At 43.1% G+C, this 19,127-nt stretch overlaps 3 protein-coding genes across 3 annotated transcripts; 2 read left to right on the plus strand and 1 right to left on the minus strand.

Annotated features, from left to right (window-relative positions):
* Window positions 1-7,727: 7,727 nt before the first annotated feature.
* rnf224 (ring finger protein 224) lies at window positions 7,728-9,127 on the plus strand (the record flags this gene model as incomplete). Its single annotated transcript, XM_080848057.1, has 2 exons — window positions 7,728-7,940; window positions 8,816-9,127. The coding sequence occupies 2 exons, from the start codon at window positions 7,728-7,730 to the stop codon at window positions 9,125-9,127; spliced, it is 525 nt and encodes a 174-aa protein (XP_080704183.1).
* Window positions 9,128-10,018: 891 nt separating this feature from the next.
* On the minus strand, window positions 10,019-16,853 carry prpf4 (pre-mRNA splicing tri-snRNP complex factor PRPF4). The gene is made up of 14 exons (XM_080847321.1): window positions 16,799-16,853; window positions 16,056-16,271; window positions 15,706-15,892; window positions 15,405-15,492; window positions 15,233-15,312; window positions 14,849-14,942; window positions 14,550-14,644; window positions 14,338-14,396; window positions 13,814-13,937; window positions 13,443-13,532; window positions 13,146-13,268; window positions 11,388-11,495; window positions 10,981-11,099; window positions 10,019-10,698 (listed from the first exon to the last, which is right to left on the minus strand). Exons 2-14 carry the CDS (start codon window positions 16,228-16,230, stop codon window positions 10,505-10,507), a joined length of 1,536 nt encoding a protein of 511 aa, XP_080703447.1. The 5' UTR covers window positions 16,231-16,271; window positions 16,799-16,853; the 3' UTR covers window positions 10,019-10,504.
* A 301-nt stretch (window positions 16,854-17,154) lies between these two features.
* On the plus strand, window positions 17,155-18,315 carry cdc26 (cell division cycle 26 homolog). Its single transcript, XM_080848053.1, has 3 exons — window positions 17,155-17,188; window positions 17,605-17,716; window positions 17,840-18,315. The coding sequence occupies exons 2-3, from the start codon at window positions 17,636-17,638 to the stop codon at window positions 18,020-18,022; spliced, it is 264 nt and encodes an 87-aa protein (XP_080704179.1). The 5' UTR covers window positions 17,155-17,188; window positions 17,605-17,635; the 3' UTR covers window positions 18,023-18,315.
* Window positions 18,316-19,127: the final 812 nt, after the last annotated feature.

Here is a 19,127-nt window from a genome sequence, read left to right on the forward strand (position 1 = left end):
CATGGCAGAGAGAGAGGGCAGAAATAAAGCGCGAGAGTGAATGAGTGACATTCCTGAACTGACTCAGCCGACTCCCACCACACCTCCCCAAGGGTTTCGGCAGCAGGAGCAACGCCACGGGGGCAGGGAGGGGCCAGACACTCCCTCTCTTTCTCTCTCTCTCTCTCTCTCTGTCTTTCTATTCTCTCTCTCTCTTACTCACCCTCTGACTCTCCCTCAGGAACACAAACTCCTCCCGCTCCCTGGCTGTGGTCACCTCAGTCCAGGCGCGGCAAAGCACAGGTGTGGCCCTCGTCCCGCAGAAGTGCTGAAGATAAGTCCCACGGCGAGGCACAGAGGAGTCACACAGAGGAGCCCCATATGGAAGAGAGATGACAGCTGGTGCCAGGTGCTAGTTTCACTCAGCCAAAGTCCTAAAGGTGAGTTTTCAAAAGCCAATTTGTGTCGAGCTTTGTAGACTCATTATTTCCTGCTCCGATTTATGTAACTGTGAGAAATTGGTATTCATCTTGTTCCATTTTTATGTCAACTCTAAGGATCGTACACACAAAACAACAGTCAGAGATTAAAGTAGTTGGGAATACAAAGAGATTGGAATAGCCGTGAGATTAATGCACATAGGTCTGGCCCTGTGCTGGCTCACAGTAATGCCAAGCACAGACATCAATGTCTTTAATCTGCTGTATCAAAACAGAGGAAATTGAACAGAGGAAAAAAAATGCTGTTTTACTGTTTGGTATGATAAGTGCTTGGTCTCATTGATTTGTTGCTTTCCCTATTCATAATCCCCTCATAATCCTCAATCTCATTTGTTTCGTTTGATCAACATTATTGCTCTCAGTTGTTTTTAATACAGTCTATGGAGGTCATCACAACCAACTATTCTCACTTATCTACCTTTAATTTCCCTTTGAGGATCAAATAAAAACTTTTATCTATCTATCTATCTATCTATCTATCTATCTATCTATCTATCTATCTATCTATCTATTTATCTATCTATCTATCATCATCATGTGTTATTTGTGCCCACAGGAATCACCAAATATATTCCCCATACACCAGCACCTATGCTTCAGCACCAGATTTAATTCCATTTGGCTCGAATAAGTGTGAGAGAAGTTCTACCGTCCTGACCTGAGAGAAACAGGAAGTTCTACCGTCCTGACAGTGCCAAGCCTCGTCCACCGCACAGTGTCACCATGAATATTTCCATGGAAAACCCGTACGGAAGCGTCACCATCCCCCGTGCCCAGCTGCGCACCGACGACAGCACGGTGATCATCAACCCCATGGCTCTGGAGGGCAATAACGGTGCCAATCCTTATGACGGCGTGCCCGTCTATGGCACGGAGGGCAAGAACGGAACCCAGAACCCCCCGCCCTATGGAGGCGAGGCCAGCTACACGGTCAAAGAGGATGAGGAGCAGGTCGGCCGTTGCAATGCCTGCTGTTACCGTTGCCGTCGAAAGTGAGATGCCAACACCTTAGGGCTTCTAGACCCTTTGGCAGACTATGGAAGGACCTGGGGATGGGGGCTTGGACAGTGCCACCATTTTCTCACAGAGAGCTGAGTTCAAGCCACCCCAAATGACAGTGTCTTAACAAAGAGTATAATCGATTACTGTACAAAGTAAGATGTTATTACCCATGCCCCATGCCATGTTCCTGTGTGCACAATGCCATTGTTGCGATACTCCTGTATTGTACTGGGGTAGGGTATTAATAATGATCAAAGTGCCTGGTACAAAAGCTCTATGGCCTTACTTAAGCTCAGACCCCAGTCATTGTTTTAAGTGTTTATTTATTAGGGTGTGGCTGGGCTGGGGAGCTGCAATACTTTTCTAGCTGTATGGACAAGTGCACATAGCGAGGAAAGTTGAGATCAGACGTTGATTGTTGCCATATGTATATAACCTGTTACCACTTTTCTATCTTATTGTTCTCAAACAAAAGAGATTGGAGAACTGTGCACTCCAGTTTCAGTGAAAGTATCTTTTTTCAGAAATGCAAGAAAAATGCAAGAACTTTGGGTCTGAAGCTTTTAAGAATGAAGGAATTTGAAAGCCTCGTGGTTTCTGGGTGTCTTGACGGATGAGTCCCTCTGGTTAACCACACCCCAGTCATTGAAATCAAACCACAGTCACATCCATCCTCTCCAGGGACGCATGCATTCCCCTGTCCTTGCAAGGATGATAACCCTCCTGAAGGGACTCGAGGAAGGAAGACCCACACACTAAACTGCCTTTTGTGCTCCATCACTGAGGCCTCAGACTGTTGCCCTACCTGGAATTCAATTCAAAAGAAGCGCCACGTCTACGTGTTTGGAGATACTGTTGGGGCCATTCACAACAACTTGAGTAATTGGTCATCTCAATATAAGTTATGTTACAATAAAACGATATGTGTTACTCACTAAGATGCCAGGCTGAGACTACAGTTCTATATCTATGTTTACCAATGAGGATATTGAGTGAAACCATCGTTTCATCTACGTGATGATGGCAGCAGAACCGGTTTAAAAACATAAATTGCTACGCTGCATTGGTGTTCTTTCTAGTTTGACGAGTCGGGACATTGAAAGAGTTGAGTTTCACTCACATTTGATTGTGCTGATTGTGTTGATAGTTTCCTTGTTTTTATAAGTTATCATTGGTGTTCAACTCGACTGGCACATCAGTTTGTTGAGATCAACAAGGCCAAGGATTATTTGATGGTGAATAACATTAACATGCAGGTTGTTTTACCATGCAGAAATCTACCGACTGAAGCGCAAATTGTGTAACAGTCACGTGCCTAAATCAACACAAATACATTTGTGACTCAAACCTACTTCAGATTGAATGTCATCATGCTGTGTTCTTTTATTGGGTGTGTCTTGTCTACAAGGACGTGCCATTTTCATTACAGCCCTTTGAGTAAGCACAGAAACAAAGACACAACGGGCCACATTCTTGTCTAGCTTGACATATTTAATTAATCTATGATACACTCCGCACTCACAGAACAACAACCTAGTGTGACGCGGCTTTTGTTTTGGTGGTAGAAACTGCTCACCTGAAAAAGACAGACAGGTAAAACTGGCCGCAACTTACTCCACCCACCAACCTACCCCACCTCACCTCCTTCACTTTCCTCCTCTCTTTGACCTACACTAATAGCATTCCCAAATACCCAGTGTAAACGTACGCGGCCCCTGCTGTTTGACGAATGTTGGCAGGCCTCTAATAGCAGCATAATCTGTGACTGTGTTGTTTGCCTTGTCTTTGTCCAGTGGCCTGATGTGGCGCTGGCTCTGACCTCAGAGGGGCTTGAGTGATTTTGGAAAGCAGGGGGTATCCATGGGAACAGCTCGGCAACACAAGAGCAGCAAAGGACAAATGGATGTTAAGCCCAAAAAAGCTGAAACAATGTTTTTTATCTGATGTGTGTGCATGTGTGTGTGTGTGTGTGTGTGTGTGTATGTGCTTGTTGTGTGTATATGTATCTGTTTGTGAGTGTGTGAGTCTGCAGATATTTTTTTATCTGATGTGTGTGTGTGTGTGTGTGTGTGTGTGTGTGTGTGTGTGTGTGTGTGTGTGTGTGTGTGTGTGTGTGTGTGTGTGTGTGTGTGTGTGTGTGTGTTGCTGTCAGTGTCAGTGTTGCTGTCAGTGTAAACATTAGGTCATGGCCAAAAGAACAGATTAAAGACAAGACGTTCAAGTCTTCCACTGACATGATAGCAAATCGAAGGGTCAGTGTGAACTAATGAAATATAAATTCAATTTAAGCTGTGACCATTATTGTTTGGCACAAGTATTCAATTACAGTCTGTCTGGTGACATTTAGTTTTTCATTAGCCTTATATTCCATTTGTTTGTAGTACTCAAGAGTTCTCATACTCAGCTTAAGGAGAACCTGTTCGAGAATAGTGATGACCCCTGGAGAAACCTTGACATGGTGCTGTCATCAGAACCATCTAGCCATGCAGATAAGCAGCATTCCTGACTACTTAAACACACACAAACAGACAGAGAGGGGGATAGAGAGATGAGGATAGATGGACAAAAATGAAGATCACTCACACAAATGGCTCATTCTCATTACAGGAGATAACCACATTAGAATGGGTGGGAGGAACATCTTTGTTTTATTGAGGAGCTGAAAATTGGAACAGCTGAAAAGGTTCTCTGTTAGCCTGTGATCCCTGGCTTTTTCAACCCATAATGCACAATAGACAGGCTTGCTAGTGGCTTTAAATGAAGCCATGTCAGATACATTTTGTAAAATAATTCCCCTCACATCAAACAGAATGTTGCGGAATGATGCAGAATCACACATATCGAAGTGGGACACAGTTTGTCAACTGATGGAAAGTTACATAAAACCTCCCACTATTTTTAGAATCGGAATGGCAGATGCACAGCTTTCCTTGCAGTAGACTAAAGTACACTGCAGTCAGCTGGGAGTAGGACAGCACTGCTCAGCCCCATCTGAGCTCCCTGTGGAGAGATGTGCATCACACTGGTCATTTATATCTTATTTATGACTAATACATTTATTTACACCTCAATGTGCTTGTCCTGGAGGACTATTTCGGTTCAGTCAGCAAAAAACACAGACCTACTTTGCAGACTAAAGTAGAAAGGCAGCAAAATAGCCTGGCCACAAGCCATGACACAGCACATTGTGTTCTCTTTCCCTGCTCCCTCAACCAACGGGAATGAAGGTGGTTAAACTTGAACGTGACCCCTCCCCTCCAGGTAAAACCGGAGGGGTGGGGTGGTGGCGTGGTCACGTCAGCTGGTCATGGCTGAAGCAGAAGAACACTGTTTATTTAACATTTAAGTGCTGGGTGTGAACCTTCGGCCTTGCTTCATGCAGGTGATAACAACTGAGAACACTGATCTATCACTGCGAGCTGAAACTAAGACCAGCACTGCATTGTTCATAACAGGTTTTCAGCAACAATAGGCTTAATCGCCATGATAAAGGAAAGAATTGTCAAGGCAGACTCTACACAGGGTTTTCAGATACTTGAAAGCATTCAAAGGTCTTACTGGAACATAATGTCCCTGTATTGTTAGAGTGTAATAATAGATGTATAGCATAGACATAACAATATGCTGTTTTTGCAGTGGATTCATCATCCTTACACTGTGAAGGGGCTCTTTAATGTGTGCTGCCATCATGTGGTTTTAAAGATAAACTGCAGTAATACGCTGCCAACCATCACAGCAATCAAATTGAGATAGCAAGAGAAAAGAGAAAGAGGTAGTGCTACTGAAAGTATGTTTACTTAGAAATTACATAACATTAATAATAATACAAAATCAGTTCAAATTTTGCACAGATGTAAGTTGTCTGAAAAGAGTGAGAAATTATTATGTTATTAGTCAGTTTCCAGGGCAGAGCCTATGATGTAGTGTTTGTGTCCAAGGTAACCAGTGTTAGTGGTGGGACTAAAGGAAAGGAGCATTTAGGAGCTAGATTAACATCATCAGTGACACTTACAGTTGAATGACTATGATTGTCCTTGTTCTCACTGATTACACACACCTCTCTATGGGTACCCCCAAATGTACCTGTCTTGGTTTGGATTTGGTGCTGGGGCACAGTGTTCTGGATCAAACCAACCCAGTGGTGGGGGGTGGGGATGAACACTTGTTCTCCTGGCTAGTTTGGCATGCCAATGACAGGCGGGCCACGGGTGAGTGGGATCAGGTTTCAGTGCGTCCTTTGTTGCCTGTATGTAAGGTGATCGGCCCACACTGCTCGCAATGCTCCCAACAGGGATGTGAGCCGCTCTCCCCTTTCACCATCTCAGACAGCTGGACCGACCACTCACACACACACACACACACACACACACACACACACACACACACACACACACACTCACACAATGTTCAAAATCCTGGTCTATGCGTGTGTATGTCTGTGTGTGTCTTCTGTGTGTGTGTGTGTGTGTGTCTGTGTGTGTGTGTGTGTGTGTGTGTGTGTGTGTGTGTGTGTGTGTGTGTGTGTGTGTGTGTGTGTGTGTGTGTGTGTGTGTTGTGTGTGTGTGTGTGTGTGTGCATGCTAGAGAGAGAGCACTACAAGTAAACAGGTTCTGTTCTACTGTTCCCCTCTCAGCATCCTCTATCCTTATCATTTAGTTCTCACACTAAGTAGTGAAATGCGTGAGAGTGAGCATCAGCATGACTCTTAAATATTAAAGACTCCTGGGAAGTGAGCCGCGGCATTGGCACACTCTGTTTGCCCTCCACTTGAAAGGAGCTGTGGTGACAGAGTAGGCAAACAAAAGCCAGACCTGTATTACAGGACATAACAGGGACAGCCCTCTGACTATCTGTGTGTGTGTGTGTGTGTGTGTGTGTGTGTGCATGTGTGTGTGTGTGTATTTGCTTGGTTATCCTACATTCTGCACACCCACACACACACACACACACACACACACACACACACACACTCACACAGACATGCACACACTCGTACACTCTTGCTTTCCCACACAAGTACACACACCTGTTTGACTGTTTGATAGAGTCGGGCTGTAGGGAACAGAAACAAACAGGAGCCTCCCATGCAGGAACAAACTGAGTCTGGTTTGAGATGAACGCCGCTGAGGGAAAGCCACTCGGACAACACCACAGCAACTCCAGCCACCAGTAGCTTGGGAGACCTAGCCAAACAAGGTGAGTCCACAACATATATATATACATAAAGCTTATAGCCTGTTGATTTATATGCCATGTTTCATGGCAATTTCTGGGAAAGTTCATGATTTTGGCAAACCAAAAGTGGGACACAATTATAACATTACTTAAAGAAATGTTCAACATATACATTCTAATTTCCATTTGTGTTTTTGTCTTGCTATGGAGATTATCTTGGCTTCAGATCGCATCTTCTAGAATAGAGTCATACCTTTGGATAACAAATTGTGTATTGTTTCATTATATAATGATCATGTATTACGTTACTTGACCATTTTCCATTTTGTTTGGTCATGTTTCTCATGCATTTGATCCTGTATTGTTCCTCTCTGTAAATTATTCATGTTTCAGGCTTATTGACCTGAGCTGTCACTGGTTCAGAGTTAGGAAATAATGAGGCTGCTGGCTTTCTCTAATCTCCCAAAGAAATCAATGTAATATAGGCTTGTCATAAAGAGGTAGTAGAAATATTGATTAATTCTCTCTTTACTGAAAATCTAACTAAGACATATCCTGCAGCTCATATAAACTGACCTATATGTCCTTCTGTCCAATCAATCTAAACTCAAATTAAGTTAAATGAAGTTCCTTTGCAAGCCTGAGATGGGATAAACGAATGACACAATATAATGTTGAAGACAGAAACAAATTCAACATTTGGGTTATCCCCTGATGTCTAGATGCGGATTTAAATTTTGCTTGACTGCAACTAAGCAGCTATGCGATGTCAAGTTTCGTGTAGGTAACTTTTTTTGTTTTATGTAGATCACTTTTTTGCGTATGTTGTACTGGTGTTTGCTGTCTATTAATGAGGGAATAGAAAGAATAAAACAGCGGAACCTCTCAGGCCAACACTTCTCCACATTGTACTAAGGGTAGTGCAATTCTCGTGTTTGCGGAAGTGGTGTTTACAGTAGGTCAGGACAACAAATCGTTGTCATAAGAAGAGGACATTTGATGTCAGTGCAACGAATAGCCAACGTTATTAAACTGTTGTTAACACGTTTCTTTAAATGACTAGAGGGAGAGATGTCTGAGGAAGACGTACCGGTGCCAGAGGCTCCAGTGGAGGGCGATGTGGAGCCTGCAGACCTGACTCCTTCCAGAGACAGCCGCAAATTGGACTGCATAATCTGCTACAGCGCCTACAACCTGGGCGACCGGCTGCCCCGCAAGCTGTACTGCGGGCACACCTTCTGTCAAGCGTGTCTGCGTCGCCTGGACACCATCATCAATGAGCAGGTGACCATGGACACACATACATATTTAACTCTCAGTCATATTATCTCCTGGAGAGTCCTTTTTTTTTAAAAGTTTGTGTGTCAATAGCAATTTTCAATTTTTACAGATAAACGTATATTTTAATGGAACGTTACATTACATGTATACGGTCAGGCTAAACGTCTTACCATTTGCAAAAAGCCCTTGTTCTGCTTGGGATTTAACTCTTGTGTAAGTATGTTAAATGTGAGCGCTAGCCTTTAATCATGAGCTGTTTGTGAAGGGAAAAGGCCCAATCTTTCTTCATAGATAGCAGCACTGTGGCTCTTTGATGTCTTGGGATATGGACAGTAGAAGCTTTATCCTGTCAGTCCTCTTACTTTGAAACATTTCATGGCTGTTGACCCAGAACCACTGGGGTCAGGAGCACATTTCAGAACATACCATGGACTTTCTTCCTGACCACAGAGTGAAGACACCCAGGTTTATGAAGTCCTTGTCCAAGTCCATGTAATAAACACACATTTCTTGTGAAGGGAATCAGAATTCATGAATAAACTCACATGCCACCAAAAACTTTTGCTTCTATTTATTCAGAACATCAAAGTGTACCACAGCACACTTCAGTCTTTTTCTGATCAGTGCAAAAGTGGCTGTAGATTTTCATTAAAACGGAGTAGAAAAAGCCTACCTGAAGCACCTGATCAATTCTATGTGGAGACTGAGATTACACAATCAGTAAAGGGATGTGCTCTTAACACCAAATACAGAGAAGAGACAGCTTTATCTGTGCGTTCTTTTCAATGGGCCTCAAACCCATAACAACCCTGATGTTGTCAGCACACATTTAAACACAACTGACATTCCCCATCTGCCGCCTTGTCTGTTTGAACCAGATGTGGATCCCCTGCCCCCAGTGTCGGCAGAACACCCCTTTGCCTCGAGGTGGTGCCGGTGGCCTTGACCTGGACCTGGCCGCCTTCCTGGGCGTGAAGGCCGAGGCGGACAGCGTGAGGGGCGGGGCCCGGCACAGCGGCCCTGGGGGCCTCGGAGGTCACCTGGAGCACAAGCTCTCCTTCAACAAGCAGCCGTCGCCACCCATCGTGGAGCAGCCCCCCTCAGCCTGGGTGCAGGGGGCCCTGGCCGAGCCGCGCTTCCAGAGGAGCCCCTGCTGCCGCCACTGCGTGCTCTGCTGCTGGTGCTTCTGAAGACAGAGGAGGAACACACAGCTCAGCTGGGACTGCAGAGTTCATATGTGAAGAGGCCTGACGGGCTTAGTTTGCAGGGAAGACTTTTTTGTGTCGTTAAATCGGAACTACTGTCCATCAGTGCATAGCTCTGTAACTGGCCTGTGAGTGAGTCATGTGCTGGAGAGACCACAGGTTCATCGACCTACAGACCACAGATGAAGAGGCACTTCAGGGCTCCATCAGACATGCAGAAAAAAAATCCCACTGGGACTGGGACTTCAAGTACAGCCCACCATCTGCTGGTCAGCCTGAGGACATAGTTCCTCAGATGTAGGCTTGATGCACATAACCATGAGCAACTGGTGTTGTTGCTAAAGAACACACTAAAGCCACCACACACAAACACAAGGACAAAGACGTCTGTGAACAAACGTGTAGGAGTCTGCAAACTCGATGAGCTTCATGCCCAGCTGATGGACCTTCATGGTATTTGGCCTGCCTCCTTCCTGCCCCCACATGGTGTGCAGCTCTTACATGGAGGACGCTTTCAGTTGATGTCTTCTGATTTCTGGGGTTTTCTCAGGACTGCTGGTGAGAAAGTCCTCAGAAAGACAGAAATAGAGATGCGTGTGTTTCCCATGCTTGTGTTTACATCACAGTGGAGAGAAGGTCTTGAGGACAAGGGTGAGAACTCTCAATACATGTCATGTCACTCTTATCTAAGGGAATCTCAAGTTTAAGGAATTCAGGTTGTCTAAATGTCTAAGCTGAATGCAGTACAGTTCACAGTTCGTGATACTTTTTTTCGCTCACCAATTCCTATGAAATAATGACAGACTTCTGACTATTGTTTTTTTTTTTTTAATAAAAAAAGACTGTAGAATTGAGGCATTGAAAAAAGGAGGCATAAGACATGCAGCTCACTAGAATTGTCATCAGGCTCAGGCTTTTGTTTTTCAAAAAAAATGTACAAAAGTGAGACAAATAATACATTCTTCAGGATCATATGTCCTCTCCAGTCCGGTCAATCTAAGTCTCCATAATAAAACCCACAAATCAGTTTTTTACAGAATGGTTTGCCAGAAGGGGAACTGGTTGACAGGAAAAGGATGTCTTTAAATCTAGCTCTGAGATGACCACAGAAATTCAATTCATTTCTGGGCTAGATAAGTTAGATGACACATTTTGGGCATCTGGTCAATTCATATGAATTCCAGACCCTTACAACGGAATTTTAGTGACCCAACAGTCTTAAAAGATGGTCATGTAAAATCCAATGGTCTTTGGGTCATGCATTTACAACACCCGATAACTCACTCTCATCAACATCCGCACTCACATACACACCTGCAGACACATACATACACATACATACACAGTTCCTCAAAGCTGCGGTTATTCGGACATCCAGAGTTTGAAGGTGCGGTCATAGGAGCAAGTTGCTATGAACTGTCCATCAGGAGACAGATCAAGACCCATGACCTTTCCCTCGTGACCTGCCAGCGTCTTCAGTGGAGACCAGCCAGGGTGGGTCCACACCTTAGCCATGTTGTCGTACGCCCCAGTCAACAGGTAGTGACCATCAGTGGCTGAAAGAGGAAGGAGAGTTCCATAACATTTCAGCTGAACAGGGTGTCATTTTGTTAAGACAGGCCAAAATATCGCACAGAACCAGTCTAAAGATCTGTCCAATCACCGGATTTGAACCAAGTAGTTATTTTCAAAATACCATGCGTTCAATGCTCTTCTTGAATTTGCCAATTCTTGAATTTACTCTTAAGGGCATAAAATCACCTTTCAAAACACCAACCAATGCTGTTGTAAAAGATCATTCATATTCGGTCTGTTATAGTGGAAGGGAGGAGACTCACGCTGGAATTTGACAGAAGACAGCAGATTCTGATGGGCAGGGATGGTGTAGATACACTTCCTCTGACGCAGGTCCCACACCTTACAGGTGTGATCCCCACTTCCTGTTGCCACATGAAAGCTGCAGAGGAAAACTTATTTCAGCAGCTGCATACCAACATTTACATGATCCTGCCCGTTACATTAAACAGGTCCTGACAAAGTACTGACGAGGGCTAGATCTCAAAATCAATGGCGCTGCTGTAATGTCAATTAAAACATGTGGTAAATGCCTCTAATATAGAGTTGATCTGTACTAGGGGATTCTTCCTGGTACTTGGGGTTCAAACTCAGGTGGTGAATAACTAAATGTGATACAACAACTGGGCCATTGAGGGTATACGGACAACGGCCTGTTGTGTCAACTTACCCGTTGGGGGAAAAGTTGATGCTGTAGATTTCCTTCAGATGACCCTCCAGGAACATGACGCAGCGGCCTGTCCGCAGGTCCCAAACACGGCCAAACGCGTCCAAACCACTGCAGAGAAAGAGAGAGAGAGAGATGGAGAATAAAATCAACTGAAAATGAACTAGAAGTGATTTAGATGAAACAATGCACAATCAATATGCTCACATATTGCCGTTAATGACAGAGACCAGTTTTTCATGCTTGAGACCCCAGCAGTATGTGGTCTGTGTATGCATGTGAGACCCCAGTGAAACGTGTTCTGTGTATGCATGTGAGACCACTGCGATATGTGGTCTGTGTATGCATGTGAGACCCCAGCAATACGTGGTCTGTGTAAGCATGTGAGACCCCTGCGATATGTGGTCTGTGTATGCATGTGAGACCCCTGCGATATGTTGTCTGTGTATGCATGTGAGACCCCTGCAATACGTGGTCTGTGTATGCATGTGAGACCACAGCGATATGTGGTATGTGTATGCATGTGAGAACACAGCGATATGTGGTATGTGTATGCATGTGAGACCACAGCGATATGTGGTATGTGTATGCATGTGAGACCCCTGCGATATGTGGTCTGTGTATGCATGTGAGACCCCTGCGATATGTTGTCTGTGTATGCATGTGAGACCCCAGCAATACGTGGTCTGTGTATGCATGTGAGACCCCAGCGATATGTGGTCTGTGTATGCATGTGAGAACACAGCGATATGTGGTATGTGTATGCATGTGAGAACACAGCGATATGTGGTATGTGTATGCATGTGAGACCACAGCGATATGTGGTCTGTGTATGCATGTGAGAACACAGCGATATGTGTTATGTGTATGCATGTGAGACCACAGCGATATGTGGTCTGTGTATGCATGTGAGACCCCTGCGATATGTGGTCTGTGTATGCATGTGAGAACACAGCGATATGTGGTCTGTGTATGCATGTGAGAACACAGCGATATGTGGTCTGTGTATGCATGTGAGAACACAGCGATATGTGGTCTGTGTATGCATGTGAGACCACAGCGATATGTGGTCTGTGTATGCATGTGAGAACACAGCGATATGTGGTCTGTGTATGCATGTGTGTACACAACACTAAGGTCAGGGTCCAGATGCACGAGTGGAATCATGTAAATGGCTCTTTGTTCTACAAGGTCTGCAGACACAATAACCATAACTGGCTATCAGGGTTCACACAAATTTTATCCATACATTTCCATAACTTTAAGGCACATTTTCATGACCATACATTCTCTGAAATGTCTGTATGCTTGAAACTATTCCAAAACAAACTTATATAACCAAAACTTGTCCAAGCCAACACATTTCATGATTTTTCCAAATGTAATGATTTTTTTTACAAAACACTTCAGTTTTTAATTAGCCAAGGAGGGGATCAATAAGAAGCCATACACTCTTATGCGCAGGTACAGAGTCTAAAGTTTTGACATTTCTAGTCACAAGGATTCACAACAACCATAAAAAGTATTCTGCCTTAGATCTAAGTACTCAACGCTGAAGAGAAGAAAGAGAAGAAATATGGTCGTAGTCCATATGTTGGTAAAGATCCAGTCCTAGTCATGTCCTGCAGACTAATGACCAAAATTATGACCAAAACCTATTAAAAACTGTCTAAGATAGATAAGAGTCTTTACAGTGCTAGATCTAAAAGGTGAGTGATGGAAGAAAATGAGGTGCATCCGTGGCTGGTCTGCAGGTCTTACCCTGTCCCTGCCAAAGAGCCATCTGGGTGGAAGTCCAGGTCATGGACACCCTTGCTGTGGCCCTCTTGGTGAAGAATTTCCTCTTGGGCATCCAAGTCCCACAGCCGCCAGGAGTTATCATAACTGGGGTGGTTAGAGGAAGGAATTACAGAAAGAATGAGCATTGAAAGAATTGGAATTACAGATCCTTACTAAGAAAGCCCAGGTAAGCATATTAGGATGACATTAGGGAGTTTGAATTTGATGCAATTTGGCGCATTTTGTTTGGTGAAATACAACAGCAGCGACTGTACTCACCAGGTGGTACCGAGGAAGCGCCCAGATGGGTGCCAGGCTACTCGTGCCACTCTCACGGAGTGCCCCTCTATGTCGGCCACTGGCTCGTCACTGTTGAAAGGCCACGAGGATAAAAGCATTAGCCATGTCTGCTTCCTCCTTTCACTCTCTCTCTCTCTCAAATGTACATACATAGAGTATGTGCAAATACACAGACACACACTACCCATTGTACCTTATCCGCAAACAAAATAAATTCACATTAGGGAAAACATTTACTTTGCCATTATATTCACCATATTACCAGAAAGGAAGCCATTGTGCATTGTATGATTGGTTTAATCTGTACATATAATCTGTAAACAAATACAGTGCCTTTATAAAATCCAGACCTGTCCAAACTCCACAGCTTGACGGTTCCATCTGTGGAACAAGAGGCCATGTTGATGTCCGAATCCTCCAGGGACAGTGTGGCCTTTGGGTGAAAGCTGATTGCCCCCACATGGGTGTTGTGACCTGAAGGAGGGGTGTAACTCATGCCGTCAGTACTCTCCATCATTAATCGCAAACATTTAGAGCCCAGTACAACAGATAATGAGACATACAGGCTCAGGCATTTCAATCTTCCGGTGATATTTTCATATTTCCACCCAATAACATGCTTGTTTGTGAAACTGATGTCTTAGATAATAATAAGAGGTGCTGTAACATGATGAATGATTAATGTTGCCAATATCAAGTCATTAGTCAGACTATATTGACTTGTGATTACACTTTTGACAGGATGCCATGCAAGTAATTACAGGTACCGGTACTATACAACAATAACATACATCTGTCAGCCAATCAGAAACAACAATTTCCCATGACCATGGTATGAACTATTGTCAAAACCACAAGGAGCTGATGCACCTACCCCTTAGTGTGCGGACCAAGCTGCAGTCTGGGATGTTCCAGAGTTTACATAAGCCACTCCTGAAGCCACACAAGAGCAATGTATTAATACAACATTTGTGATAGAACCAAAAGAGATAATGTACATTGATTGCCATTGATCAACATGGCAGTGCATCAGGATATGATTAAAAACATCCATTTTATTTCTACATAAAATAAACAAATACGTACCAAGACGCTGTTACCAGTAGTTTAGAGTTAGGACTGAACTGACAGTATGAGATAGGTCTGTCATCTCCAATCTGACTGCAGAAGTTATTTAGATTCTAGAGAGAGAATGGGGGAGGGATGGGACACACACAAACAAAACAAAAAACACACATCACTCTACAACTTTCCTTGCATAGAAACAAATACAATGCAAATGTTAATCTTTCTCTAATAATTTCTCAATTTTATGTTTTTAAAAGCGCTTTTGAAAATCTGTTTTGTTGCGCTGTTTACTGGTTATATGTGCTGTGGCTGCGTACCCTGAGGTTTTTGTGTTGCTCCTGTTGCTTGACGGTGCGTGTGGACTCTGGGATTTCCTTGTGGGCTCTGGCCTCCTCCAGTCGTGTCATTGCCCTGAATACCACCAGATTAGAGGACTATTTTAAATCGCCATTTTGCATTATCCCCAACTGTCATGCATATCTGTAGCCTTTACAACAAACTCTAACCTGCAACAACATCTTGGGCTATGAACAGGTTACTCTCTTTTAATGGAGGTTGTAAAGTAACAGAAAATGCTTTTAGCTACATCATGGAATGGTACATTGGAAAAAGATCAAGCTTGTGCCACTTTCTGGCTTGACCTTGATTAACTCTGAACCACACACACAAAATACTCTTCAGTGATGAGAAGGAGTGTTTACCTGGGCAAAGAGTAGTGGGCGATCCACAGTCGAGCATCTTTCAGAGAGGTAGGGCCCTCGTGATACCAGGTCTGCTGACACTAAAAGAGGAGCACATTGTGGGCAAGTGAGTTTCAGCTCAGTATACAGAAAAGAGTTGGGCAAAAAAGCAGAGGTCAGGTGAACTGCCCACCTCATCTTGGCTGCGCTTGGATTTGTCTTCCTCCTTCTTAGACTTCTTCAGTGCCTCAGGCCCCACCACAGACAGGACGGCCCTTAATCTGAATCAGATTAAGAAGACGTTTAATTTAAAACCTTTATGTGAAATCCAAAGTAAAGAAGACATAAGGACTATTGAAATGACTGACAAATATATCTGCTTAAATAGCACAGTACGAGTTATTAAGAGATATAACAAATACTAATTAATACTACTACATATATAATGTCCTCGTAAAGTAGTATGGCAATTTACGACTATTGTGTTTATTTACCTTTCTCGCCTCTCGGCGGGCCCCTCCCCAAAGATTGTGATTGGCTCGCCGAGAGCCCGCAAGCAAGCTTTGACCTCTGCGTCGTCAGTCGATACGGTGATCTGCCTCGCCCTCTTGCGCCTCTCAAATTCAGCCAGCACATCTGACTGTCTCTCACTCATACGATCCTCCAGCTCCATCACTTCACCTATGGGACAGTGCAAACATTACTTCTCAAGACATAACTGTTTTTCCGGGGTCCATACAATTACAGGTAATCATTCACTAAGATGATATTGAACCTGGGGCCAAATAATGGTTAGACTCAGAGGCCTTGGATAACTTTTGAGATTAATTCACGTTCAACTGACCACTAGAGATGTTGATGTTGCCAGCGTCGATTCCAGCTTTGACCCCGGTTTTGACCCCATCCTTTCCTGACCCAGTGCCCCCTTCCCGGCCCAAACGTTCTCGCTCCTTCTCCTCCAGACTTCCATAGAAGATGCGAGACTTCTTCAACATGGGGGCGTCCTCGTCGTCCGACATCTTTATAGTTATTCCCAAAGGTATATGAACAGACCTGGAGCCTATTGAACCAGGGTAAAAGTTTGATTGGGTTAGACGTATAGACAGACCAGATGATTCCCCTTTGAAAACCACGGGGCTGCCTGTGTGACAGAGGCCCCATATGCTGCAGCGCAAGAACTATCCTACATGCTCAGTAACACACAATGACCATTGGCCACTAACGGAACAGAATTCAGTGCAGTTTAAAGACGACATACTAAACCAAAATCACCAAATGTAAATCCTAGACCAGATTAAGATACTGTTGTCTCTTCGCCCTCTGGTGTTGTATTATGTGTTATTGTGAATTATACTGAAATACAGAAAACTACTCACAAACTACTACTTTCGATACAAGTTTGTATCGCTAGGCAGGCAGCACAGTAAACTTCCGAACCATGTACCGCCCTACAGCGACCTGATATTTTAGGATTATAATATAACAATAACGCGACATATTATTTTCTCAAATAACAGCAAAGGTATAAAATGCAGTATTAGAAGTTTAATGAAGAGGTTGTGTGACAATATACTTATATGTACTCACAGTTATCTTTGATATGAACAAGCGACTCAAATCGAACGAAACAGCCGCGTTTTGCTTGTCGCACAGGATATGCGTAAACACTCTGCTCTCAGCTCTTTCCAAAGTAAGTTCACCAGGATATATAGCGTCATCTGGTGTATAGGAGGACCTCTCAATAGTTAATGTTCTTGTGTAGTGTTATTGATATGTAAATAATTGGTAATTAAATTACAGCTGAAATAATGAATTACTAGTAAGATGTACTAAATATACTTTTTTTTAGTTTTCTCACTGTCCTCCTTAGAGTTCGTGATATTCTGGAAAAAGAAAATACATTTCCCACAAAACCTTACACGATTGATGATGTCACATAATGGCGACTCTGTGAGTGAATAGCAAGAACAATTCGTGGTAGGTATTTACATCCACTAACTATTATGCTTATATCTAACAGCCTATAATCTATATACTTGGCACATTCGCAAAACATACATGGCTAAACTGGCTTGAACTTGTATTGTTTGTAACTATTATTTGTCTCACCAAAGTGGAATTGTTGCTGATTAGCCAGCTTGTAACGTTAAGTAATGTTGAGCCAATTGACCTAACATGTCAATATAAGGTTCTCTAGGTCTGGCTAATTCCTGTCAACACTCGACGGGTCATGTTAAACGTGTAAATGCGAAATGTTTCTGTACATTTGACTTACAGTGTTACGTGCAGAAGAGCTTAAGTTCACTAGTTATAACGTAATGTTAAGAAATCAGTTTAGTTTAATATTTCACAAGCCGTTCTCGTCTTTGACGAAACGTATGTCTTTTTTATAGTTACTAAGGAGCTACCCAAAAGTAGTTAAGGATGCTACGAAGAAAGCCAACACGTCTGGAGCTAAAATTGGATGACACAGAGGAGTTTGAGAGTGTCAAGAAGGAACTTGAGGTAATCTCATAGAGCAAGTATAGAGACGACACATAAAACTACTAGGTTTTGTTTAGAAGTCACGTGCGTGTGTGTATCTTTGCAGATTCTCCAGGATTAATGTACCGTGTTCTTAATTTTCAGAGCCGTAAGAAACAGCGGGAAGAGGTAGATGTAGTTGGAGTGGCAACGTCAAGTGAGATGGGTGGCACAGCCGGTGGCGCAGAGGGGAAGACCAGAGAGCAAATGATCCATGACCGAATAGGCTATAAACCCCATCCCAAACCCAACACGTTACCATCCTTGTTTGGAAATCTGTCCTTTTGAGTGTTTAACTGACTCAAGATTGTAAGACATCCAAGTTAGTTACTGTTCAGTCCAGTACTACATCCCTAAATTAACATGTATGTTTTCGTGAGGGCAGAATTCCTACCACAAATGTATTTTTATACGGTGTAAATGTTTTAGTTTTTTTTTGTATGTTGCGTAGGCTTATGGAACAATGACTGATTTGGATTACTACAACTTTGATTTGTTTAATTGAGCATTGGAGTCTGTGCTAATTTCTGTGTATTTGTGTGGGAGGGGGGTAGTTTTTTTAAATTTAAATAAATGACTTAGACTGCATCTCTGAGATGTTGTTGTGGTCATTAGCTGTTTCATTTATAGGGTTAATGACCAGAAGTAATATGATACTGACACAGCATTTTTTGGTGATCATTGTCACAGGAAAGTAGTCATTCCATCATCAGCCTGTCTATGCTCTCTAATATAAAGGTAATAATTCCCCTTTAAGTATGGTCAGACAGTACTATCTGAAGTAGCAATCAAAAGGCACAACAACAAGGGGTAATGTGCTCTTCAATCACATATCATTTATTGATGCTCTCTAGACAATTACAAAGTAAATGTCAACTATACATACATAACAGTGAACTGTAAACAGTCCAGACAATGTTCACACTGGTGTTGCACAGGAGTAGCAGGCAAATCCCGTTAAATGGTTGGGCCCTTGATCAATCGCATGATGTTTTCTTTATTAGCAGCAAAGGAAATACTACTTTTCAAATGAACACGTTTCAACCTCCGTGCAGAATCAAGAGATTTTTTCATTATCAATTCTTCTCAATTGATATCCTAGTTTTAACACGGTCTAACCCCTTGTAATGTTTCAGGGATTTGACCACCAGCCCTGCATGACACAATGTCATTCTGGCAAGTAGTACAAACATCTACTTAACTAAATTTACATCAGAAATTATAAAATTACATTAACAGAAACTAAAACTAAAAAACAGTTATTTAAAAATATTACACTGGCAGATTCTATCTGATAATCTCCATGTCTGTGAACACTTATAAACCATCTCTAAAGGGCTAACTCTGTGGTCTGGTAGTCATACGGTGGAAAGCACTGGTACCAGCCTTCTGC

This window comes from Sprattus sprattus (assembly GCF_963457725.1).
Source record: "Sprattus sprattus genome assembly, chromosome: 11".
Lineage (NCBI taxonomy): Eukaryota > Metazoa > Chordata > Actinopteri > Clupeiformes > Clupeidae > Sprattus > Sprattus sprattus.